Genomic DNA, 26,677 nt, shown 5'->3' with positions numbered 1-26,677 from the left:
CTCTGGTTTGCCTTAGCATCCTCCTTGGTCTTCTTTCCCTCAGCTTTGCTTGGTTTCTCCGGCACCAACCCTTCCAACTCAAGGTCCATGTTCAAAAACTCCATGACGTTCTTCATAATGTCTTCAAGATCGTCCGTATCTGCACTGGATTTCCTGTCAGCTTTTATGTCTGCAGGAATGTCACTCGCTGTCGGTGCACTACCCTTTGAGGAGGCTACCTTGCTAGAATCTTTGGTAGCTGCCCTATCATCTTCCACCTTTGAAGTTGGTTTTGCATCCGAGATATATGTCTGCTGGACAGGATCTTCCTCAGGCAGATCTCTAAAGTCATCTCTCTTTTTGTAACGATTGACTTTCTGTGTCAGGTTGTCTTGTACAACACTACCTCCTGAACTACTCCCTGATACCACTTTCAAATCTTTCTTGGAACTATCCCCTCCACTAGTCTGAACAACTTTTTTGTCACCTGCTTTGTTGGAAGCATTTTTTGTTTCAACAACCTTTTCTACTTTCTGTTCTTTGTCATGGATTTGAGTGTTTGTTTTACTACTACTGTCTGTTTCAGCGATTGCTTTGGAATGGCTGACATGTTTCTTTTCTGTTACACCCAAACTGCTACTTTTAGTGTCATGTTTAAGGTCAGTGAAGTAGTTCACATTTTTCTTGACTTTACCTACAACTACCTCTTCCTCCATCTCATCATCCCCGTCCCTATCACTATCATCAACCCTCTGAATATTCCCAGAGGTCACCTTCAGCTGGGGTAAGTTGGCGATTGGCAATTTAAAACCCACCTTCTGAGCCTTCCTCAACCGTGGTGACGGCTTACGTTCTGGCTTGGAGTCATCATTTGAACCATTAACCGTTGGTGTTGCCCTGGGGGCTGGGGTAGGTGTAGCCTCCACATCCTTGGCTTTAGCTGGTGAGTCTTCTTCTGCGGGCCTTGAGGGACCCCCCTGGGGAGGTTGCGGTGCTTTGCGGCTTTTTCGTGATCTTGGTGGAGCTTTGACAGACCCTGGGAAGCCTCCTGGTGGTGGTGCTGGTGCATTCCTCTTCTTCTTCAGGGTCTCCCGATCTCTCTTGAGCTCCTCCAGGATCTGTGACCTGGTCTTGACATTGTAGGAGCCAGAGCTGAGGGTAGGAGGTGGGGGTCTCTCTGGCTTCACAGGCCGCTGTGGGTGGGAGAACGAGTGCCTTGCTGGCTGCAATTCCTGGTTCTTGAGTCGGAGAGTATAGGGTGTGTCCCTGGTGGATGTACCTAAGAATGGATTGATTGCACTGTCGCTTACAGGTCCCTCGTCATCGTCATCATCATCCCCAAAAGGATTCAGACTCTCATCGTAAGGTTCTTCATCTTCATCACTGTCAAATGGATTGGTCGAAAATCTCTTGCTTACTTTTTCGTTGGGTGGTTGTAATGTTTCTTGTTTCTCTTCTTCATCCTCACTGTCACTTCCAAAAGGATTCAAGGATTCTTCATACCCATCTTGTTTTGATGAGTCTTCCTTTTCAGCTACCTGACTAGATGTCACAGCATCTACTTGAATCTCATCTTTCTGCTGATCTTCAGTGGTTTCATTGTTCTCCTTGCCTTTATCGGCTGTAGATTCTTCTTCGACTTTTGTCTCTGGAACAGTCACTGCTATTGATTCTGCTTTGTCATCTTTGTTTTCAATAGCACCTATGTGGATGGATGTTGGCGTGTCATCGACCTTTTTACCCTCAATAGCGTCCTCCTGGTAAGAGTCTGACAATTCTGTCTTTGTATCCCACAATGCACTGTCACCACTACTTCCTTCCTCGACTGATTTGTTTGTGACATCATTAGAACCATTTTCTACGACAGTTTTATCTTGGTTGCTACTTATAACTTCACCAGTTTTCACTTCAGTTCTATCCTGTTCTTGGTTCTTGACCTCATTGACCTTATTCAAGGTATCCTCCTTGCTTGTGTCATCTTCCTTTTTATCACTTATAGGCTCCTTGTCAGCCCCCGCGACTTCTTCCAATTCCTTACTTTCAAGTTTCACAGGTGTTGCACTTGGTGCATCTACTGGCGAGTCATTTTTATGTGTTGCTGGTTCTGGTTTTGCCGCTGGAACAGTCTCATCATGGGATGTTGTATCTTCCTCACTCTTTCCAGTCTTGGTCTTGGTGATTTCAACATCACTGCTCTCAAACCCTGTGGAGTCTCTGGACTCCTTGCCAATGCTGCTCAGTGTATCTCCATCCTGCATACTTCTCTCCTCTTCATCTGTGGAGAACAAGGGCATCTCTCCTGGTACATCCATGTCACCAGTGTCCTCACTGCTGCTTTCTGTCATCAGTTTTTCATCCAGAGCAACCTTTTTAGCAGGAGATGGCTGTTCTGTTGCTACAACATTGTTGTCTTGCTGTGATTTCCTTGGTTGTGGCACTGGCTTAGGAGGAAAGTCGGCTGAAATCTTGTTGGAAGACTCTGGCTCTGATACTGGCACTGGAGTGGCTCTTTGGGCTGGTACGGGCGTGGCAGGACCACCATTCTGTTGGCGTCTCTGGACTACAGGACTGGCCATCGGACTGCTCTGACCGCCATTGGCTGGAGAATTGAACCTCGCCCTGGCAGCACTCATCATTAGATGAGGATGCATCATTACGGCATTTGGAGCGGGTGGCTTAGCTGGAGAGGACACTGGTGTTACACTCCCTGTGGCCTGCCCTGCTGCAGTGCCTGCTTTCACGGGAGTTGAGGGTCTTGGAGGAGCTTTTTCTGGAGTGTTTGGTGTTGATCTGGGTCCTCTGCTCTGCCATATGGTGTTGCTCTCTTCCACACCTGCCAGTCGTGCACCCGCCCGACTGGTAGGCGTCATCCGTAGATTCCATATGTCCCCTCCCTCACTGTGGCACATACACTCAAACTTCTTGGGGTCCTTTGTGAGCTTGTAGGAGTCTGGGCGGAGCGTACTCCTACACTTGGTACAGCGGAAGCAGTTTCTGTGGAAGAGACGTCCATCGACCACTTGTCTTTCCACCAGGTATACACGTTTTCCACAGATCTCACACTTGTCACTCTTCAATGATATTTTGGTCGGAAGACCTCCCTCCGCCTGTAATGCAAAGAAAAGGATGAAAAGTAATGGAAGATGTTAACTTCAGGTACAGAGAATAAAACTGGATTAAAAAGGAGAGCAACAAACAAACTTAACACACTGCCATTGAACCAAGAGAGAGGATAGATGCCATGTTTTGATGTACTTGATATACTTGTCATTATTTTGACACTCCGATTTACATTTTAAAGGGTGCATAGTAACACCCACAGCACCACGTATGTCAGTACATCATGTTCAAATCCACATGCCATCATCCACATAAAGAAAGTACCACTCTTTGTCAAAAATAAGAGCAGCAAAACCACTGACATCATACATGGATCTGAATTCATCTGACCATGTCTTGGTTTAATGGAGGATTCTTTGCATGGGTAATCAACACTGACAGCATTTGACCAATCATGCACATTTATGTACAGAAAAGTACACATTACAAAGCAGCATTTTATTTGTCCTCAAATTTACACACAGACATTTCAAAATTTCTTACCGTGATGAAATTGTGATTGAAATATTTAACAGGAAACAGTATGAACGTCCATGATCTCAGGCAATAATTGATATAGAAATAGAACAAAGTTGGCAGCTTGGAAAGTTGAAAGTGCATGATGGAACAACCAGTTAGGCATTCGGAGAGCAAAGGAGCTACAAAAGTGCCTAATAGGGTCTGCAAGAGGAGAGCTGTAGTGTTCCATCTAAAACTCTTGGTGTCCAGAATGAAACTGACATGGCACAGGTCTGAAATAGCCCTGATTGACTGAAAACCTTGCATATGTAGATCAGAAACATGAGCATCATGATGGGATTTGCTTTAAATCGTGGACACACAGAATTTTATCACCGCTTTGCCAAATGTGCTGCATAGTATTTGTCCTGTACCACGTGTCAAGCCTCGTGTACACAAGGAGAATGTCCACAGTACTACTCAGCGACTCAAGGAGGTGAGATGGAGAGAAAAAGTATGAAAGAACAACAACAGCAACAGCTCATCAAGGGAAAGTTTTGCGTCAGTTGTAGGTAAGATGTAACCTGCAGTCAAGCAGGTGGCATGATGAAAAAGGTCTCTGCTTTAAAGGTTGGTCTATGAGCTGATTAGCCATGGTAAGCATTACAAACGAAGAAGAAGAAAAAAAGACAGTCGCAAAGACTTTGATGGAAAAAGCATGGATGAAAACATATTCCTTATGCCTCTTCTTAGAAGAAAATGTCAGTTTAAAATCACTATGTTAGTGAAATGAAGTATCTCATTAACAAGAACAATCTACTGCTGGTAAGTTCTACTACATATTTTCCATCCTAATATGAGTTTTTAAGCTTTTGTTTTGTCATTTTTTTTTCTACTTGAAACATTACTGGAAGGAAATATGCTAGTGTGTCTTCATGCGTGAATTAGCAGCAAGCAAAAAGAGTGGTATGGATCAGCTGATTGCTGTTTCATTCCGACCAGCTTGTTTGAGCTGAACTTACATTGAAGGGGGCAGCCAATTTTAACACTAACACATACTTTTTTTCTTCTTTTTCTTGTTAGTTTGATTTCAGGAAGCTGAGCCAGAGGCATGGGGTTGAAGTATTTGTTGTGAATTAGCTTTACAAGTTACTGCAGCTAAAGAATTATCTCACTGAGCAGGTAGGTACTGTATGCAGGTTGATTCTCTTGGTGCTCAGTCATGGCTAAGCATGAATTAGGAAAAATTTATATGTGGCAGTAAGAATACATGAAGATAGAGTGTTATTTCTCTCCTTTTTCAAGTTGCCTTTGAATCTTGATTCAAAATCAAAGAAATAAATAATGATAAAAATTTCTCATTGAAATAGGTCACAAAATGGAGAAAGGTTTCATGAAACAATCAATTATAACCATGTATGCAACTTAGAGGAGCTGTAATGTCATATCCTCACAACCTTCTCACTGGTTGTCACACAAACATGTCAATACACAAAAGAACATGGTTTGGTAAATAATTTACCAACTGAAGCCTACTCCTCCTTTACAATATCATTATTGCCATGTACATTCAAATCTACTGAGTTTTATGAATGGCAAAGGATACCACATATCTACTTTTAATTCACTTCACTGGGAAATTTGATCAAGATTTGTCTACAGATCAGTGGCAGAGTTGTGTGGTAATGACATCATCATTTCACTTCATTTGCATGTTCACTGTATGTTATTGTGACGAATTCAACAACACAACAAAAACATGGAACTTTACAATTCAATACCATTCTTTCAATAGTTTGTATCCAATTTTGACAGCACTTCTACCATCATGTCTGATAGATCTTATCCCATTTTTTTTTTTTTTTTGGTCAATTTGATTATAGACTTGTAAGCACCTCAGATCAAGTGCAATGGACTAACCAACAATTACTGTGTGAGATTTCAATGGTTACATTTAGAGCACGGTATACAAGCAACAATTATTCATAAATCAAATAATTTATTAGTTTGTTTCCTTTACGTCATCTATCAATTTTTGTTGTGTCTTATCTCACATTTCTATTGTGACTGGGTCAGATTTTGACTGGGACAAAGATTGAAATCAAAATTTTAAGTCTGTACATACGAACAAACAAGAGTACCACACACTCATTGTCTTACAAGAATTGTACTCCTGCCACACGTATCAAGCTAAGAAGACACTGATTTGGAGAATGAACATATCTACAATCTATTAAATGGCTCCAAATGGCACTTGTTAGATAGATGAGTCTATTTTTCTGCAGCATTAGTGTCTTGCATGACAGACAAAGAGCGAAAGAGACAGAGCCTCCTTGTCTTCCTCAGCTATTTTCATTTCAATGCCATAGGATTTAAATGTTTTGCAGTCTTTACATTCAGCAGTAGTTTTGCAACAATGCAATCAGCTTTACATAATATCTCACCTGGGTCAATGGACATTGGTTGTTTCATTTGAAATATGAGATGGAAGTGACAAGAGGAATAGTGTGAAAAAACAGCCAACCACAGTATCATGTTGAAAGGACCTTATATATATCCTGAAGAAAATTTCATATTCAATATATTGAATTTCAAATAAATCCAAAAGATAGAACTCAATTTTCTTAATACCTGAAAGTCTAATATGTGTACCATTACATGCGCTGTACTCCATTTTTTTTTCTTTTGTGTGTGTGCCTGGAATGCCATTTATTTTATACACTGCATTTCCCCAATAAACATATCCCCCCCCCATCACCCCACTGAAAATGTTTAAGAAAAAAAAAATAAGTCACTCTACACGTGGTAACTAGAAAAGTTGACTCCTATATTAGCTTTCAAGATAAATTTGTAATTTGGTAATCTTTAAAACGTGGACAAAGGAATGACAGGCAGTAACCAAAATGTAAAGGCCACTAATGTTGAGGTTTTGCAAAAACTTTCAGTTATTTAATTCTTAACTAGCTTAAAAATCAGTTCTAAATCTGCATTATTGTCATTTTCTTATGCATATATTCTTCTTTACACCATATCTACATAACTGTCCAAAAGTTTGATAAACAAAAGAAAACAAAATTGTTCAAAAGGAAAACTGATGTGAAATATCAGAAAATTTACTGTAATTTGACATATTATTATTAACATTATTGTTAATATTAATTTGTATATTAACCCGTTAAAGACTAGTTTCGAGTATACTTTGGCAGGTGTCTATGGGACATGTGTGTTATAGCAAAACCAGCCTGTCCTCAACAGGTTAACATGAAGAAAGTGAATGAGAATGATCATTCAATGGTGCAAATTGAAATGTTGTTTATGCCAGATATGACATGCTTCCCATGAGCATAAATTATCATTATCTTTTTTTTGTTGTTGCAATGTCTTTATATGAGTAATATTCAGAAAGACACAAATTAATTGTTTTGATAATTCACTCATTTGAAATGTTAACAAATTTCATTTGCAGAACTTTTCTCGGTTATTTGAAGCTTTCTTTCTTTTTTTCTTACAGTGACCCATGTACTGCATTCCACATTCATATGTGTGTATACTACGCAGACACAAACTGGTAAACACAGAGAGGCACCAGCCTGTATCAGCATAATTAATATCATTTCATAGATGCAGCTTAGACAGCCGTAGAGAGGGGAGAGCATTAAGTAATGTGATGACAACTTACGTCAACAGTATGACTTTCTACGGCTGCTGACGTAGATGGTTCATTCTTGATAGGGAAAAGATAATCAAAGTTGCGAGTAAAATTCCTGCCATAATCTAAACACTCATGTGCTTCGGTGAGGGTAGAATATATTCTGATCAAAGTGACATTAACTGCATTGAAGCAATGGCATCAACATCATCTCAGTGTAATGCATGAATACAAAACAGAGTATTAAGAAGTCTTGGTAACGTAAAAGTACAAATTCCTTGCATGGAGCTGGTAGGTCCATGCTCCTTGCAAACTCCAGCATATGATCTGAAACCACTGAGCACTGAATCTGAAAACTCAAACAGGCACGTATATCCTTCCCCTATACATCTGTTGATATGAAAAGCATTATAAAATCTATCAAGTCATGCCATTTTATGTGAGATTAAATCCTAAAATAGCACTTGACATCAGACCAGGATGGGTCAAATTATCTTTTACATTTCAATCTTACTAAATTCCTCTCTTTCTACAACCCACTATCATGTTACCCTGATAAAGACGCAGACAATAAAAGCTGCAAAAATGCAAAGTAACATGCTTTGGCTAAAAAATCAGAAATGTGATATTCGTATGAAAATCACATTTCATATGTTGCCTACCTCCTGGCCAAGTTTCAAAATGTCTACGTTTTGAAATTCAAAACTTTCAGTTTTTCATGCAGCACAGTGCCATGGTGATAGGGATAAACCTACACTACTGCAGGAGATTAGACCATTACATACTAAAATGTTGTGTTAAAAATCGTGTAAAGGTTAAAGCATAATATCAAAGTTATCACCTAAACTGGTGCTAGAATACAGCAACAAATTATGAGCAAGGATTATTTTCATAAAACATGTCAGTACACATATCAGTGCCAAAAGGTACACCTTCATGAATGCCACATTGGATTAAAGGGATAACTCATTCCTACTTATTATTGCATTATGTCAAGGCTTAATATATGATACTATCCTCACAAAAACAAACCAAAACACAGTGTACTACTAACTATGAGCTGTTTCTGATTAATTATAAGCTGGAAAGTCACAATTTTTCTCCTTTCCCCTTAATTTGTACATATTTCATCTCCTATGGCAACCAGGGATGACATCTCATAGCGCTTTGTATTCAGTGGAAAAGGTGCTTTAAAAATATCAATTATTATTATAATTTCCTCCATCTTTCCACCACACAAAATCAAAACATGCCAGACTCTAGTGACCAAGAATGGAGACCATAACACATATATATTAGGCTGATCACATCTATGGTGGTGCCCTCTATTGTTGGAACATGAGTTACTTTTTCAGCATGCTATCTATGAATGTGACAACACTCAATGAGTTCTTTGGCTGTTAACCCCTTTGAGGAGGTATTGGTGTATGCTTTACTGCTGGTATCTGGGCCATAGTGGATGGTGATTATTACATTTTGCTTTTCATGTCCATGAAAGTATCCAATTCTATACAATCTATAAACCCTGCTCATGAGCATGTGGAATTGGAATCATGCTAACCCTTTATGAGAGGCAAAATTCCTTTCTAAATTCAAAGAAACATTGTAAGAGGTCTTCAGTGTAAACTGGCTCTATATATTTGAAAATATATCCTTTTGCCACCACCTAAAGATTTCAATTCAAGGTGCTAGTGTCACCTATCACACAGACCTGGGTCTCATTTCATAAAAGGTTGATACGATGACAACTCTTGCTGGAATGGCAATTGTCATGGTAATGACAAGAATCCAGCTTCCTGATTGGCTGTTGCTATTGGAAGTTGCCATTCCAGCAAGAGTTGCCATCCTAACATCTTTTATGAAACGGGGCCCAGGAATAGTCACTCTGGAAACTGCCAGAAAATACCAGCATACAAACAATCTGTGAAGGCTGCTATGGTCTTTGATACAAAATTCCAGGTCTTTGGGGGGGGGGGGGGGGGGGGGGGGTGTGTGCTATGAGTTTCTCATCCCCCCGCCCCCTTCCCCTGCATTATTTCATTCATTCTCAGTGTACATAAACTGGCCACGCCCTGTGCTATGTTCAGCCCATTCCTGGTTGCAGCATATCAATTATGCTCTAATAAAGGGACTTTGGCTAATATTAGGTACAAAATAATGAAAGTCGTCTACCATGTTTTCTTCACTGAATATTGTACATAGGAAGAGTAGCATATTGCATGGATGCCAGGTTAAGGACAGGCTAAAAATTCTTTGTAACCTTAGCAATGATCTGATAAGTTAATACAAATGTCATTCTCCATTTCATTAAATGTCACAGTATTTTAGTAATCAAGGGCACATTCCTGCAATGAACTTTTCTACGAGATGAGAAGATTAGAAGCGTTCTATTAAATCACCCACGCAGCGAGCACTTGTGACGTTCATGCCGTGAACAAGTATGGATTAATATACATGTACACTGTAGTTCTAAGTGTTTGCACTATGTTACTGTGAGGTGGCAGATTATTAATGAGGTAAGACTAACCCAGGTATGGGTCTGACCAAACTCCAAAACAGACAAACCTCTAAAGTGGAAACTTTTATACAACTAGATTTTTTTTTTCTGCTGAATCAATGTCTGTGAACTTCATTTATGCAACTGTGTATATAAATTTGAGGATGAAATTATTTATGTACATATTCTAATCATCTTCAAAAAATATCAATGTTGTCATCTTATCATGCTGGGACAGCAGAGTGTGAAATTCAAGAAAATTTCACCCTTGCAAAAGTCTAAATTTACTGTTCCTTCACAGCAATCGTGTTAAACAAAAGGAGTTTTCATTTCATGTTAGAAATCTAATTTTTTCTCTCCTTCGAAGATATTCAAGCAACATCTGAGACAAGCATGGTTGAGATGAATAAACAGTAAATGAGGCGGATGGGAGAACTGATACTCACTGCTTTGATTTCTTTGTCTTTAGCCTTCTTGAGGCTCCTTCTGCCGATCTCACGACCCTTCTCTGACACGCCTTCATCGATGGCTGGAGGTCAAAGGTCATACCCAGAGAAGAAAGAAGGAAGAGAGGATGAAGAAAAGGAGGAACAATGATAGCAGAGAAAATGAAGAGCAGAAATAATAGAAAGAGGAGAAGCAAGAGGAAAGGAAAATGAATGTGAAAAAAGAGGATGGATAAGAAAAGATATAAGAAGGAGAGGGAGAAGGAGAAAAAAAAAAGAATTGAAACATTGTTATGTGATGGTAAACACATCATTGCACTATAATATTTCATAAATAACAAATCCTGTAATGATGATATCTGAAAAGAAAAAGAACATGGATGATAACACACCAAATACAAGCATGCTGTGACTGTAGCAAAGTGGAAACAAGATCAGATAAAATTCAAACTAATACTGAAAATGATAACGAAATTCATCCTCTGGCACTGATCCAAAGGAGATTTTACTCAGGAATGTGTGGAAAAGTGATAAATGCAGTATATGACATCATGTAAAACCAGAAATATTTGTGATATGACTGGGAGATATGACATGATTTTGCTAACATTGAGTCATATGACATTTAAAGGGGAAGTCTCACCAGACATATAATATGTGGATTCAGCAAATCTGGAAAGACTAAGTCTTGTGAATTATAGCAAATAAACCCTGTCCATGATGTTAGTTTGACTATAAGAGTATTTTGGAATTGGAAAAAAGTACCAAAAGTTGTGTGGTCATATTATTCAAGCATAAATATATGTATCTATATATAACACAATCCATTTTGAATCTGAGTTGCCTGATCGGGCCATCAAAAGATAACACTTTTGGAAATTTGGTAGCTCGACATCAATTTTAGTAGCCCCTGGCCGCTGCTAATGTCGAGCCCTGCATACTCTATAATAATGATGCTGTGTACACATGTTTGGCTCAGCAGCAAGATCTTTTTTTTTTTCTTAAACTTCAAACAGCCGAACTAATATATGATGCATGAAGCCACATTCACTCTTGGGCTGTCACTCAAAAACATTGGATAAAAAGGGGCTAATCACATAATCCCCTCAGAGGTCAGGTTCTAATCAAGGCCTTGGGGGCTTCATTCATTCTCCTGGAAACTCACGTCACATTTTACACACAGCCATGGATAGAATGTTGATGTTATCTCATCTATACATACAGCCATCTTCAAACAGACATACACCAGTATGACATAGTAGTACAAAAGGGGTACTGGAAGAGAGAGAGAGAGAGAGAGAGAGAGAGAGAGAAAGAGAGAGAGAGAGAGGAGAGCCTGTATACATGGAAGACAAAGAGATGGACAGACAGAAATGGACAAACAAAAAAATGAGAGAAAAAAACCCACATATGAGCCACAGTCACACTGACAAAATATCACAAAGTTTAAGATCACAATCTTTACGATCTCGAAGTTCTGCTAGTGTGACTGTAAATGTCCTGTGAAACTTCTCACATTACTTCAAACTCAAACTAAGGATAGTCCCGGCCCCCTAACAACCTTCTCAATCTTTTGCCAGTATGAACACCATCATCTGAAACATTGCCATGTTTGTCATGTGACCAGTCCATCTGTTTGCTGGCGGTGCCTCAGAAGCACACAGCCATTCTGATGTATAGGTAATCACTGTGACATCACAATCACTAGCCATCAGATGACATAGACTCTTTCTTCTCTCTCACGTGCACACAATAGTGACACAAACTTCTTGATTTTAAAGATTTATAAGTTTGGCTGCCAGTGTGAACAGACCACCAGCGATTGAAAAGATTTGCAATCTTAAACTTCAAAAGGGACTACAAAACAGAAACGGAAAACATACAATGAGAGGCAGAGAAACATACAGAAATAGACAGGGCATTCAGACGCAAAAAATTTATACTACAACGGTATAGCTATAGCAAAACGGTATAGCTATACGATGAATTTATACGTCTGAACGCTGACTAACGAAACGACGTATAGCGAAACGACGGTCAGAGCATCGTTTCGAACGAGAACTCGATAACGAATCAGCATTCCGTGTGCGTCTGAATGCATGGCAACCATAGAACAGTATAACTGGGCGGGGCTTAATGGGAGCGCGCACAAAAGGTGACCCCACAGCTGTCACTCACAACAGTATAACAGCATGCGCAGTGGGAAACTGCACATCTATACGACGTTTCCCAGAACGGTCGAAATTAGTGTCTGAACGGTCTGTCGGCTATACGATGATTCTTTATACGTCATTTCGTTATCAAGTTTTGGTATAAAATGGCATGCGTCTGAAAAGGGGGAGAGAGAGAGACAGCGACATAGAAACAGATGGAGTAAGAAAGAGAAAGAGAGAGAAGAAAGAGGGGGAGACATGAGGGATGGGGAAGGGGGGGGGGGTGATGGAAGAGTGAATCATAGCACATGGAATAAGCTGGGGGTGCAGAACCAGTCTTGGAGGATTATACGTGGAGTCGTGCTGACATTCAGCAGAATCCGATACGATCAGAAGTGAGATTACATCACCAGGGTACATGAGATTCAAACCTGATGAGTAGCAATCTCTAAAATGTTATGATTATATCTTACAAATCTATCATAGTAAGTAAACTTTTCAAGCATAATCCCTGCTAAATCCCACCTAATAGAGTGACCACTGCTCTTGTCAGCTTCCTAAGTTACTTGGGGGTTAACCGAACAACCTTTGTCACTTTGGGATATCCATGCAGTTCTTAGCCCAGGAATTACAGTGTGGCTTTGATGAAAGTACGTTACATGCTGTTCTTCTTGATCACACAGGATGAGATATCTCAGGACTCTCAACATTTGTGTTGCTTTCAGTCATAAATCTGCTTGAAGCGCCCTCACAAGGTCACAAATGTACAAGGAGAAAGCTTTGAGTCATTCAACAGGCAAAGTTGTTTTTTTTAATTTTTTTTTATTGAGCTCAGTCATCATTACGTGCATATAAATATGAATACCTGCTGATCAAGATTAATTTGTTCTGTTTCCCTTGTAACACTTCAAGTGAATCTCTCCCCTAAAATTTGAATTTGAAAGGTGTGAGAGCATGTGTATACCATCGGCGTGCGCACGTTTTCTTCATTCTCCTCCGTCTGCACACAGCTTTATCAAATACTGTCTATCAGTATAGCCCGGCGCGGCGCGGCAACACCAACCTAGCTGCGTACAAGGACATTAATTGCGTGCGTTTGCGTGTTTTGAGTGTATCATAGTACACTGATCGTACAGAAAATTATCAAACTATGCAATTGAATGCAGTTGACAACGCCAGACAACTACTCTTAGATCAAGGCGCATGTAATTTTTGGCATTTTAGAGATTGCTCTATGTCTCTTTATATATTGCTATATCTCTGTATGTGAGTAACATTGCACTCTTATATTTTCATAGGGATATTACCAGTACAATAACCTACAATGTCAGAAAACTATTAGTAAATTTCTGTGTATGAACAAAAAGAATAAATGTCTCAAAACATAGCATAAGTGAGGAATAAGCAAAGTTCCAATCAGAAGTATTAGCCTCTTCACAGGACCTAATGTTGATAAATGATCAAATCATTCAATACATCTTGCTGCATTGGCTCACAAATGGAAGCAAAATATCTGACATTATAGGGCTCACACCTGTAAATAAAATGGACTGTCCCAGACCTCTTCACAAATTCGTACCAAAGATAACAAAATAAATGAAAAAAAAAATAATTAAAAATCAATGATGTAGTTTGGCAAAAAACTGAATAGCTGTAGATATTGAGTATGAATTCCTCTCCAAACTGCATTTTGGTTGGAAGATGAAAGCTTTTCTGATGGAATTTGAGGGGACTATATTTCATTGGGTACGTGTATGGAAAATAGGTGATTTTTTGAGTGACAAGAACTCGTAGTCTGGCTTTCTGGACCGTTGAACAGAATTTGAGCTGAACAACCCACCCTGGAAATTTGATGGATGAAAGGTAATTTCTCACTTATTCAGGTTAGTGAAGATGAAACACCTCATTTCTCCCAGCTATTTTACAGAATTTTTTGAAATTTGAATTTTAACACACGTCTCTATGGGAAATTATTTACCTGTGTGAGCCCTATACAGCACAAACTAAAATACCAGCAGAATAGAAAGTACACTGATGTTACTTTTATGAACCATGCGATTACTACCAGGGGCCTAGTATATAGCCAGCCTTGTGGTGAATGTTGTTCCCAACCACAAGTCACAGAAACTGCAAGACACCCCCTCCTCCCCCCCCCCCCCCCCTCTACCACACCTCCCTGGAGGTATGAAGACATCAGACAGGACCTTATTAGCCAAAAGTTACATGTATCTAAGACTAAGGAAGCATTTGTTGCGTTGCCTAGGAACCCGGGAGTAAACTTTCCCCCAAACTGGGGGTTGGTGCCTCCCAGTGTGTCACAAGTAGGAACCTAGGAGGGTAAACTTTCCCAAAACTGGGGGCTGGTACCTCCCAATTCGTCATGACTTCACCCTCTGTCTGTGACATCACAGCACACTACCATCCAGAAAGTGACTTTCGCAGGCATAAAATGTCGGTTACATTCCAGAGATATAACAACATTTTTCTTATAACCTTGTAAATGTAATTTTTTTCCCCAATAAACTTATAAGACATAAATTCTGTTTAAAGAAGATAATTAGGTGATTTTATAACTGCAGTTATAGAAGAAATTAGCAATCAATTTCAAAGATGATTGCTAATTTCTTTAAAATGTGTGGTCAGGTAATGCATCCATGATGATATAAGTATTGTCTTCTATTTTTTGTTTTGCCAGGTCTTTTGAAGTTTGTGTAGTCCATGCTATGCTGGACAAGTAAATATGAAGTACACTTACTGAATAATCAAATGCTGGAAGTAAATTGTACATTTTTTTACACAATACATTGACTGCTGAGAAAATGACTTTTACAAATTCAATTAGATATCATAATTCAAGAGTGCAAAAATGTGTGAATAATTCTTTATGCATTACTGGGGGGAAAAATAAATGTTGAGATTAAATGTTATCCTACACTTGGCAAGTTTGAACTTGTTCTCATATTTGTCTTTTTCTGATATTTCAAAGAATGTATACAGTGTGTCTTACAGCTGTGTGTTTTAAAATCTTCCCACCCCCATTTTTTCTTTATTGTAGTCAAGATACATGGACATTAACTATTTTCCTGCAATACATTTTCCACAACTAACACCAAAATCAATGGCAAAATTTTAAAGGACATTATAAAAAGTTTCTCCCTTTAAATGTTACTTGTTTGGTCAGCCTTGTAAATCTCAGCAAGTGAAAAACATCTCCCTTCTTGTTCTCACCCATACTAGAGTCCCATTCAGAGGGCAAAGTCATGTGGATTCGGAGAAAGGCGGCTTTGTGATCATGACTAGAATTGTGTCATCTTCCTCACTTGTGGATCACATGATCACACTTGTGGATCACATGACAGCCGAGGGGGATTTCATAGGATTTTTACTAAACTACTCAATACTATATGGGTCAAGGTGGTGGATCAAAGAAGGGGTACCACTCTCTACGATGGGAAAGGGAGAGGAAGGGGAGGGGAACCTCACACGGCAGTATGATAAACTTTCACCTTATTGGCCAGTGATGGGAGTAAGGAGCGTGTATCCCGTCTCGGATCACCTTTTCTGTGAGGCCTCCCTAAAGACTTAGGCAGGAGGTGGCTGGGAGATTTACGTACAGATTCGTCAGCTCTGCAGCCTTTACGATTTTATTTCATGAGAAGTTAAAAAAATTTGAGAGAGTTGTACGTCTGCTGCCTAATACTAGACGTGTCATACAATGTAGGTGGCATTGCATAATCTTCACATGGATGTCCGACCATGTGTAGGCCGTAGGCCTATGCTAATTACGCAGTACGGTGGCTAAACGGTCACTGCATCATTTTTGCACAGCCTCTGCACACTAGCCTCATGGGCTTTAAATGAAGGCTGCAGAGGTTGCACAGCAACTTCACTGGATTGCTTAATTTTCGTACAATCTCCACACAGCCTCTGTGTCAAATACCCAGGCTTGCCCCAGTGGGCCTGTTAAAGAAAAAGCATGATACTAGTACACGATGTGAACACATACTAACCATGGCCCACAGCAATATTTGATGCCCCATAACAGTCCATAAAAGTTTACAAAAATCTATGGCATGATACATGAGGCAAGTAAGCACTAAGCCTTTCTAGGAGTGATACAGTCCAACAAAATTGTGGGCATATAGGGCTAGCAACTGCTGCATTAAAAGAAAACAACAAAATTATCAATTCATCATCAATTATCTCTACATATCTATGACTTTGATGTGGGATATTCAGCAAAATGTGAATTTTCTCTTTTTGAAAAACACTGAAGACATTTCTTAAAATTAGACTATGCACATATCGGAGAGAAGGGATTTTGTTGTTGTTACAACTATCTTTTAACTTTGCTTATATGATATGTAATTTTGATAGAGGGGTTGATCATTATTTTTCAATTGAATGAATTAGTTTTATTTACAACAACTACATTGACTGAGAGCTATCAGTAGACATCCTCTCAAGCCACTGAAGACAGCCCATTTCTCTCCACCAGACAGATTTATTTGCCTTTCATTGTGCACATCCATTTTCCTGATCCACTCGTATCTCTTTACAAGAACGATTATCGCCACGTTTGCTTAATCATCGTCTACAGCGTCCCCAGACACTGATGAGCTCAGCAATTGATTGTGATTCTGACCAAAATCTCCAATGGGTTCTGCCAAAGTTGTGGAAAGATTTAATTTCCTCTGGCTCTATTTCAGAGGGGCATCTGTTGTGAAAGAAAACAAACCAGGATTGCTATAAAGAAGGTGTGAGTTCATGAGGGTTGGAGATGGGGAACACTAAAAGGAACTAAGAATACTAACATGGAAATAGTTTTGATATAGCAGTAATTTCTGAAGAGATACATTATGCTTAATCTGATCTGAAAGGAATTCAATACTGGAATTAAAAGCTATATTAGTGTCATCATTCATAATGTAAACCTAATAATCTTTCAACCTATCAGACAGAGAGAGAGAAAGATATTCTTTGACTGTGTAGTTGGAATGCTATAGGTGTGGAGAATAAGAATATAGATAGCTTTTGTTGAATAGTTTTGAAACTAAGTATAGATTCATGACACAAAATACTTATATATTTATATCTTTTAAAAGGAAACATTGAAGAGACAAAAAAAATAAGAAGATATACCTACAAACAATTCTGAAGTTGCTAAACTACATAATATAACTTTTGTTTTTGTTAACTTCAGAATAGCTGTTTCTGAATTGAACCAAATTCATTGATGGCTCAGTTTTCTTACATCACACTTTTTAATTCTCCAGGAGCTTCTAGAAATATTAAGCAAATATATATGGTATTGCACATCAAACACTTTTTTCTTTACTTGTAATATAGAAGCCTATTTTTTTAATGACAATAATGGGACATTTACTAGAAAAATACTCATATAAGTCCTCATAATTGGTACAACAGGGAGCATCAATGTATGAAATATTCACATTTTAGCAATATTTTCTTTTACCTGAATTGACAAGCAGCACAACCTCTGAGAAAAAAAACACTAAAAAAAATAAAAAAATATATCAGTTATTGATTTAATGCTACAGAGACTGCTGGGGTATTAACTTGAGCTAATGAATTTTTAATTTAATCAATTTCATACACTTTGCACAAAATATCTTTCGTTTTTTGTTTTGTCACATCCTTACTAAATGAAGGACGTTATTCTCAGGCTACTTACAAAGTAGATATCTTAATTCCAGTCTTTCCATAAATATGTCTTGACGTCTTGCAATGGTGTAAAGCTATGATAAAAATTTAAAGCCCGTACGCCTCGGTTTTTCCTCGTACTCAAGGTAACAGAGAGGAGCAGAGAGGGTATTAACCCCCTTCTTTATCGGCCGTTTACAAGACCGGAGGATTTGTGACTCACAAGTTGAAAATATTGACTCTGAATCCCCTGGATTATGTAGAATAATATTTTCATGAAGAATACAGGATTTACCTATGGGGCACATCATCTGTAGGCATCCTTTACGACAGAGTTGAATGTGGAATTTAAACATCGACAACTTTTTAAAGAATTCAACACCAAGTTCTGTAACAGTGTTTCAAATTTTATCTTAAAAAGAATAACATGTGTCCTTTGCATCAAATTAAGACTTGTATTAAGTTGGCAATGATGCAAATATAGAGGGTAGAGGTTGCAGATGGTACAGTACAGGAACTGAGAAGCTCTGTAGACCAAGAAACATACCGTGAAGACAAAAAAATAAATGGAGAGATTTGACATATTATGCATGCTTAATCAAATCCTAGAATAAGTCATTTCAAAATCTTTTTTTTTAATCATACTTCAGATGAAGAAAAAAAAACCGAACAACACATGTAATATGTGAATACATACTAGTAAGCAGCTTTGCAGTTTAGATCATTCCTTTTGCACAAACCAATGGAAGAGAGATCTGAGGCTACTGCTTTGCTTCATTTGGTATAACATGAGTCTGACCAATGCCACTGCTTTGAGACTCAATAATTTTCAGAAATAACTGACTTTTGGATTTTTTTATTTTATTTTATTTATTTATTTTTTATTATTTATTATTATTATTATTATTATTATTATTATTTTTTTTTTTTGGGGGGGGGGGTTAGGGGTGTCCAATGAACTCTCACAACTCTGTTTGTTTGATTCTAATCTATTCATTTTTGTAACTTGACTCAAGTTGAGTGCACAGGAAGCTCCACAAACTAAGTCACTAGGGACAGCAATAAGAGCTACAACACAGGCAATGCTGCTAATCTTGTGGGTAAAAATTGGGCTACACTTCTCCTGCATAGTGGAAAAGAATAGTACTATAAAAGCTATCAACATGTTTAGCACTTGATGATAATACTGCCATTCAATAAGAGTTAGTCATCTTCAAAGATATATGAATGGAATTGGCCAATGTCCGACACATTGGCTCTTATTTTGAATACCAGCATTACACCAACAACCAAAATACAGAGTGACATTGCCTCTAACAAACAAAAACATGTTTACTGCACATGACTAGCAAACTGTTAAGTCATGGCTCCAACTCAGTTAAGCCTGACCAGAAAGGATTTAAGACAAAGAACAAATCCATATAATAACTGTCCAGTGACTTGTATTGAATTTGTTGTAGAGTTGTGATCTCATTTGAGCCAAACTTGGTTGGGGGGGGGGGGGGGGCTTGAGGGGATGGTGGCAGATTGATTCCTGTAGACTGCAAGTCTTTCATTGTCAAGAAGATCACTGTATAAGAGCCAAAGAGATATTTGAACAAACCACAAAAACTAGACAGGGGAGACAGGAGGCGTTGAGGAGGATGATATGGAGGCTGCTTCCAGGATTTAACTGAACAGGAAATCTAATTCAATGGGGATATGGTGAAAGAAATATCCCACCATGCCTAGTTTCTTTGCAGATATGTCATATACTTTGGACAAATGGAAAGACAGATAATTAATATCAGCTAAAAGTTGGAATGCAGTGAATCAAGACTGAAATATTTCTAGTTCCCTTGAATAAGTTTCCTAACTTAATCTCTGATGTGTGATCAGTTGTTACAGAAATTATAATTTAAAATTTATGAAATTTCTCAATCAGATGCAGAAATGACAAGTATCTAGATGTTTTCATCAGGATTTGCACTAACACATCATTGTGTAACTGATTACAGTATGTCTATTGCTACAGCAGACACACAAGAGAAATTAGTTCTGAATAGCTTACTGGGAACAAACCCACAATTTTCTTTTACAACCATGTCCCTCAATGATTGGCTTTTGAGATCTTATTTTACAGATTACTAGGAAGGAGGAGGAAGATATTAAAATGGTGGAATAAGAATAGTGTCTTAAATTATAGAGAGGTAGAAGGGGACGAGGGAGAGAAAATATGAGGGGTAGAGATAGATGGTTACAATTCTTTATGCCGAGAGTTAATTATTCAAAAAGTTTATTGTTTCAAAGGTTCATAATTCTGAAAACGAAATAAAGTTTGTCATTCTGAAGGTTCACTACTCCAAAAACGAAATAAGGTTTGTTAATTGAAAAATGAAATAAGATTTCTTATTTTGACTGATTGTGGATTGTAAATCCGACAATGAAAAGAGGTTCATTATTTCGAAGGTTTGTTTAACTATAACATGCACCTTCTCTTCACTTTGGGATTATAATCCCTCACGATACATTGTATATAGAAAGAGACAAGAAGGTGTGGTTTGTGATAATGGCGAGGTGAATTAGTGGTTAACGGGGCACTAAACTGTGAGTTCATAGTGGTTAATGTTTTTATTTCTGATCCATCACCACCCTACCCTGACACAAGGCCCATTTACACTTGCTTGGAAAAATCACGATTTTTCTAAAATCGCTACATTTGGGTGCAAGTTGCTAAGCAACTACACCCAAACGCCCTCGAAACATTGCCAGAAAAATCACCAGCCGGAGTGCGATTTTTTTGAAACATCGCGAAGTTTGAGGCGAAGTTAGCGAGTGTAAACCCAAGCTGCAGAAATATCGTGATTTTTCATCACGTGACTTTCGGTATCGGATTGCACCGGGAGTTTATGCGCGCTCCCGATCCCTCTTTGGAACGTGTAGAGAGTACGTCCACTGGCCAGCGTATTAAGTACACGGTACAGTGTACAGGTCTAAACGTCCGATCCTCGATCGGCTCATGGTCTCTCACCTCACTCTCCCTGATGAAACTAGTACGTGAAAACTACTACATAGCAAACTTGAAGTTCTCCAACCACGTATCATCACCCCATGACGACTTAACAAAATAATGTTCTCCCAGAAATGCGTTGATTGTGGGAGTGCCCATACTGCTCTCCATATACGTCGTTTGTGGAATATACAGGAGTATGTAACGAGTTAGACAGAAAGATCCGTCTGTCCGGAGGACTCTTTTATATTTTGCCATGAGGGGATCCGTGAAGCCAGACGCAGTCTCCGCGGAACATTCCCCGACGGACAGATACAGACCGATCTTTCGGTCAAGTAACAAGTGCGAGTTCTTGCTGTCGCCTGATAAAATACCAGTCCTAACTTCCAAGTCCTACTTCTCACTTTCGTCATCGGCGAAATTTCATGATCCTCCTGAATGCTGCTGTAGATAAAGTTTTACACACCTACTACATATGTGATCTAATATAGCAAGCTATATAGTTTTACCGTAAGTAAACAGTCTCGAGAAGCACAAATTTATGTGTGCATTGGTGCATTGTACTGATAAAAAGCCCTGGCTCAACGCTCCAACCAGCTAGCTGTGATCAAAATATACTGCACTGCAGTGAAAACGAACAGACTCTAGCGCGCGCTTCCACTCAGCTACCGTGTTGAAAAGAGGTAAATTACGCATGCGCACTACCGACCAGAAAATCATGATGTTTCGTGAAGCTCAAACTTCGCATGCTTTTGCGCAAGTGTAAGTGGTGGAACCAAAATATCGCGATTTTAAAAATCGCGATGTTAGTAAGTGTAAATGCGGCTAGAGTCACAAACTTGAAAACCACAGAAACTTTACGAAAACACAGTAGCTTGGCTGATATGTATGGAATTTGAATGTCAATGAAAAGTGACACTTTCATATTTCAATCTCCTGTCCAAATTTCAAAGCTTAAGGATGTTTCAAATTTGAAACCTTTCATCTTCATCTCTTTTAAATGCATCCTACCATAACATTTACCCTAAAAGGCCTATTATGTTTGCACATGTACATCTCCTGTACATATGTCATTTGACTGCATGTAAACCTCAAGACAATTTTCTAAAAAGTTAAGTTTTTCTGGTTGCTGACTTTCTAACCTCTTTGTAAAACAGGTTACCCAAATATAGTGGACAAGGCTTTCAAGGTAAAGGGTCACATAAAATCTAGGATCCTAAGACCAATGGTTTCAAAGAATCAGGCTACTTGCCAACACCTTTTATCCTTCCCAGAAGCAAACTTTAACCCATTGAGGATGGTTTGATTTCGCTACAACACACATTTCCCATACACACCTGCCCAAGTATACTAGGGACTTGTCCTCAAAGGGTTAACATCACAGAAATCAGGTACTCACAATACACTGAGTAATGCTTTGAAATGTCTGTACATAAAACTTCGTTAAGTCTTAGACTATAATTGAGCTAGTGGATAGAAGCATTAAACCATCCCGAGAACCTTGACTTCTCTTCAATCTCAATGGCCCGTATTCTACTGTAGACCAAGGTTTAAACCCATTTTAGACTCACCTATGGTTTAGCTAGACCCGAGGTTTAATTTTGTATTCTGCTAGCGAGGTTTATTTAAACCCAAGTCTATTTCGGGTTTAAATTAAACCCGAAATAGTCTTGGGTCAAGCCACCATGGTGCCCTCTATGGAAGAAGAAATTCTCCCTCTCTGATTACTTTTCTCTCCACAAATCCACTTAAATTTATTATTGGCAGTGTATCAGTCACATGAGCGTGACTTTCTTGGATTTTGAATCGTTTTTACGGGTATTTATGTCGAATAAGGGCATGCTGTATTTTTGCTTGCGACGACTCGTGAAGCACTGTACATTACTGTACAGTTTGTGTACATGTGCGACGCACATCACAGGATACATGGTACAACGGTATTATATTCCTGGCTAGCTAGCTTTGAATGCTCAGTACCAGCAGAGCCGGCCATCGCGCCGCGCCGGCCGGTGGCACGGTTGCTGTGTGCGCTGGATGGGACATGGCTTTTTATGTCGATTGAATCGTGAATTTGGAATGAATAGGCGATTGATCAAACCAGGACTTTGAGGTAGGAAATTGAATAAAAGCTTTTCTCTTAAGATTGTCGGTTAATAAAAATGGAAACCATTCTAAAAATTTAGAAATAGACAGGTCTAGACATCTAGATCTAGTTAGAGGCATATATCAACCCTGTCTCGATATTACTATTAGAAGTAGATTTTACCTACCGTACCACACTAACCTAACTTTTGATAGATCTAACGTTAGTCCTAACGTTACAATAATGTACTCTAGCTATTCGAATAGGTTCTACTAACGTTAGTAGGACCCTACTCCTAACACCGTTCTAGTAAGGTTAGTCCTACGATCTACACGTAGGTTCTCGATCTGACAATGTTAGTCTATCTATGCCAAATCGACCTCATCTGCAGGCTCTACCCTCTAGTCCTACATTGAGTTCTTGGTCTAGTCTTCAGGTTATTTTCATCGTAAAGTCTAGACTAACGTATTAGTACATGTAATACTAGGTAGTAGTAGTATTTCTAACATTTAGATCTCTAGTCTCTTCTAACTTGTTAAGTGCACAAGTACCGTGGATCTATAGTACGTAGTAGGCGTATCTTGTGTGTACACGCGTGTGGCCGGCAAGCTAGCTGCAGTGTATCCAGCCAGCCACTCGTTTTGTGCCATTTTGGCATTGATCTGTGTGCTGGTACCCTTACCAGTCATCGTTAGACTCGATTTAAACTCGAAATAAACCTCCTCCTGGGTAGGTTTAATTCAAACCCAATTTAGACCACAGCTGGACTTAGTAGAATACAAATTAAACTTGGGTTTAAACCTGGGTCTAAACTGGTGGTTTAAACCCAGGTTTAAACCTCAAAAACCCACTTTAGACCCAGGCGTGGGTTTAAACTCGGGTCTAAGTTTTTAGCAGAATACGGGCCAATGAGTTTATTAATCTATTGAGAATGAGGTGATTTTGCTATATAACACACATTTCCCATTGAAACTTGCCACAGTATACTCAAGACTAGTCTTCAATAGGTTGACATGTTATCTCATTGCTTTAATTCTATGCCTCCTTGGATACTTTCAGTCTATAAAAACTTAAATTCTTTCAAAATCAATAACATTATCATAAGCAACATGACTACCTACTGCATCTTTTCATAGGTACACTTGCCTAGAACATAGACATACATACTGCAAAAGTGTACATCAGCAAGATGACTGTAGACACATTAAAAAAAGGTCATGCTTTAAGAACCCTACTAAGGTCGTCCTTCACTCAGAACATACATGCATGATAAACCATGATGTCATACTCAAACATCTGCTAAAATTATACAAAAATTGGTTACTTCCTCTACACCTGACTGCTTGTCCAATGTGTAAGAGAGACACAAATGTGCAGTGTGGCAGAACAACGCAACATGTGGCATTGAAGAAAGACGAATCATTATGAAAGTAGGGGGAAAACCCCACCCTGCTGCAAATCTTGAGATTAAACTGGGCTGCAAACTTTGTTTAGTTTAGTTTTTTGTTTTATTACAAATGTTTAAAGTCCTACTAACTTACCATTTGCATGTCTGATGAGAAAATGTAGTTTGTTTAAATGAGTAATTACTTCTACAGACTTGTTTAAAGACTGCAAATGTTTGAAGTCCTACTAATTATCATTTGCATATTTCACATGAAGCTGTGTATTTTTGTTTAAATGTCTACTTAATTCTACAGACCTGTTTCTAAGAGTATGGAGATAGTCTCTTCAGAAGTAATATGTTGGATCGAGAAACACAACCCAACAATCCTACTTTTAACTCTAAGTTGAATTAAACACACGATAACTGGAAGACTGAGAACATTTGACTAAGTACTAAGAACACTTTTACATCGAGATAATCCCACAATATTTTTCTTTCCATACAAGTTTGGTGAATTGGCACTTTATTCTGAGACCACAAAGTCACAAAAAACTTCAACATTTACTAGATTTTCTCAAGGTCATTTTTAAATGATAGAATGCCTCATTTGTCATCATGCTTTGTAGAGTCACCAACTGCAAATGTCATTCAGAAACTACTGCTGTTGTAACTGATTTGAATAAATGAATTACAGCTGTGTTGTCACATTTTGAGCTGTCAATCCAACATAGAGCTTGTGGTAAGTGCATAATGATGCAAGAATATGTGTGTATGTGCATGTACGATACACTATTGAAAGGTATTTAGTTGCTGAAGTAATTAATATGTAATATGTGGAAAATCAGAATGCAGCTCCTTCTCCTCAAACATGTCCAGAAGTCACATAGAATTATGCAAAGCTTCAATGGAAAACATCTCTCGTCTATAAATGGCCGAGAATGGTTAAAAACAATGAAGAAAAATATGATTGTAATTTGCTTTCATATAACCAAAACAAACAAACAAACAAACAGGTAACTTGATTAACCTGTTGAAGACTAGTCCTGAGTATACTTGGGCAGGTGTCTATGGGAAATGCGTGTTGTTGCAAAATCAGTCTGTCCTCAGTGGGTTAAGGTGATTTTGAAAGCCATCTGCAAACCAGTTCCTTTGGCTATCTGAAAAAGGCTAAAAATTAATTCACTGAGAAACATGGGGTGCCTGAATCATATGTCGTTTTTGCAAAGATACTAGTAGGTCTGATACACCTTACACATGTATTGCAACACTTTTATATAATTTTAGAGCTAGTACTGACGACATGTATTATGATAAATGTTACGGAGAAATCTTATCACATGACTATCTTGTCAGCCAGTAAATGAATGGAGAAATCAGTGTGTTGACATGAATATCAAGGTCTCACTCACTGGCAGTGTGAATGAGAACATAAGAGAGTGAAGTGCGTCAGCTGACGAATGTCACGCGAGACACAGGAGGAAGTGGATTACAAATCGTGGAAACCGACAAACATGGTAGCAATCAGAACAGGCAGGCGATAAATAACCCTGAACTATGATGCGGCCTCAAAAATGTCATATTTACATATCAGCTTATTTGAGCAAACATGTGTTTGTTGAAGAGGGAGGGTATTTACAGTTTACGATACAGTTTGCCAAAGTTTTGACATCATTGATTGTCAGCTTCATTGATAAATGATGGTAGATATACAGCCTTGGCTCCTAAAAATTGGCAATCAGTTATGAATTTGCTTCCAGCTGAAGTTAATGAAAAACTTCAAATCTCCCACAACCCCCCTGCATTGCTGCATGAATTCTTAAAGGGGTGATATAGTTTTGGTTTAGATGGACTTCAGGTTTCTAACTTTTTGGTTATATGACAAACCTCATATAAGACCCCGTTTACAGTGCGGGGCTGGGCCGAGCCGCGGCTGAGCCCAGCCTCAATTGTGAGGCCGGGCCCCGCAATTTTGTCCGTTTACACTGCCGGGCTCGGCCGTGCTTTTGATTCAAACCTTTCAATATGTTGTCGTAGTGGCGCTCTGCTTGTAAACAAATGCAATTTGGTATTGTCTGGTTTTCAGACCCTTTGCCGAATGAATTCCGTGGCGACGAAGTCGCCGTTCGGGCAAAGGCCTTTGCCGAAGGAAAAAATCCTTTGCAGGTCAAAACCACCTTAAACTATACTACTGTAGTTTTCGACGTTGAGGGGGTTAATATCCTGAACAGCGAAATAGTACAGGCAGAGGGTTGGAAGCCAGACTAAAATTGAC

At 38.8% G+C, this 26,677-nt stretch overlaps 1 protein-coding gene across 1 annotated transcript in view; it reads right to left on the bottom strand.

Annotated features, from left to right (window-relative positions):
• LOC139733101 (uncharacterized) overlaps positions 1 to 26,677 on the bottom strand; it is a 102,911-nt gene that overhangs the window by 17,159 nt on the left and 59,075 nt on the right. Inside the window, exons 5-7 of the mRNA XM_071643943.1 lie at positions 10,130 to 10,212; positions 7,217 to 7,261; positions 795 to 3,086 (exon numbers count right to left, since the gene is read on the bottom strand). Of these exons, the coding sequence (XP_071500044.1) occupies positions 795 to 3,086; positions 7,217 to 7,261; positions 10,130 to 10,212 (2,420 nt within the window). The remainder of the gene's footprint in view (positions 1 to 794; positions 3,087 to 7,216; positions 7,262 to 10,129; positions 10,213 to 26,677) is intronic.

The sequence above is a fragment of the Diadema antillarum genome, unplaced genomic scaffold (assembly GCF_040938485.1).
Source record: "Diadema antillarum isolate AM-2024a unplaced genomic scaffold, OU_Dant_1.0 seq00000460_RagTag, whole genome shotgun sequence".
NCBI classification, from domain to species: Eukaryota; Metazoa; Echinodermata; class Echinoidea; order Diadematoida; family Diadematidae; genus Diadema; species Diadema antillarum.
Note: the sequence above shows the minus strand (reverse complement) of the source record. Positions and strands in the feature narration are given on the sequence as shown.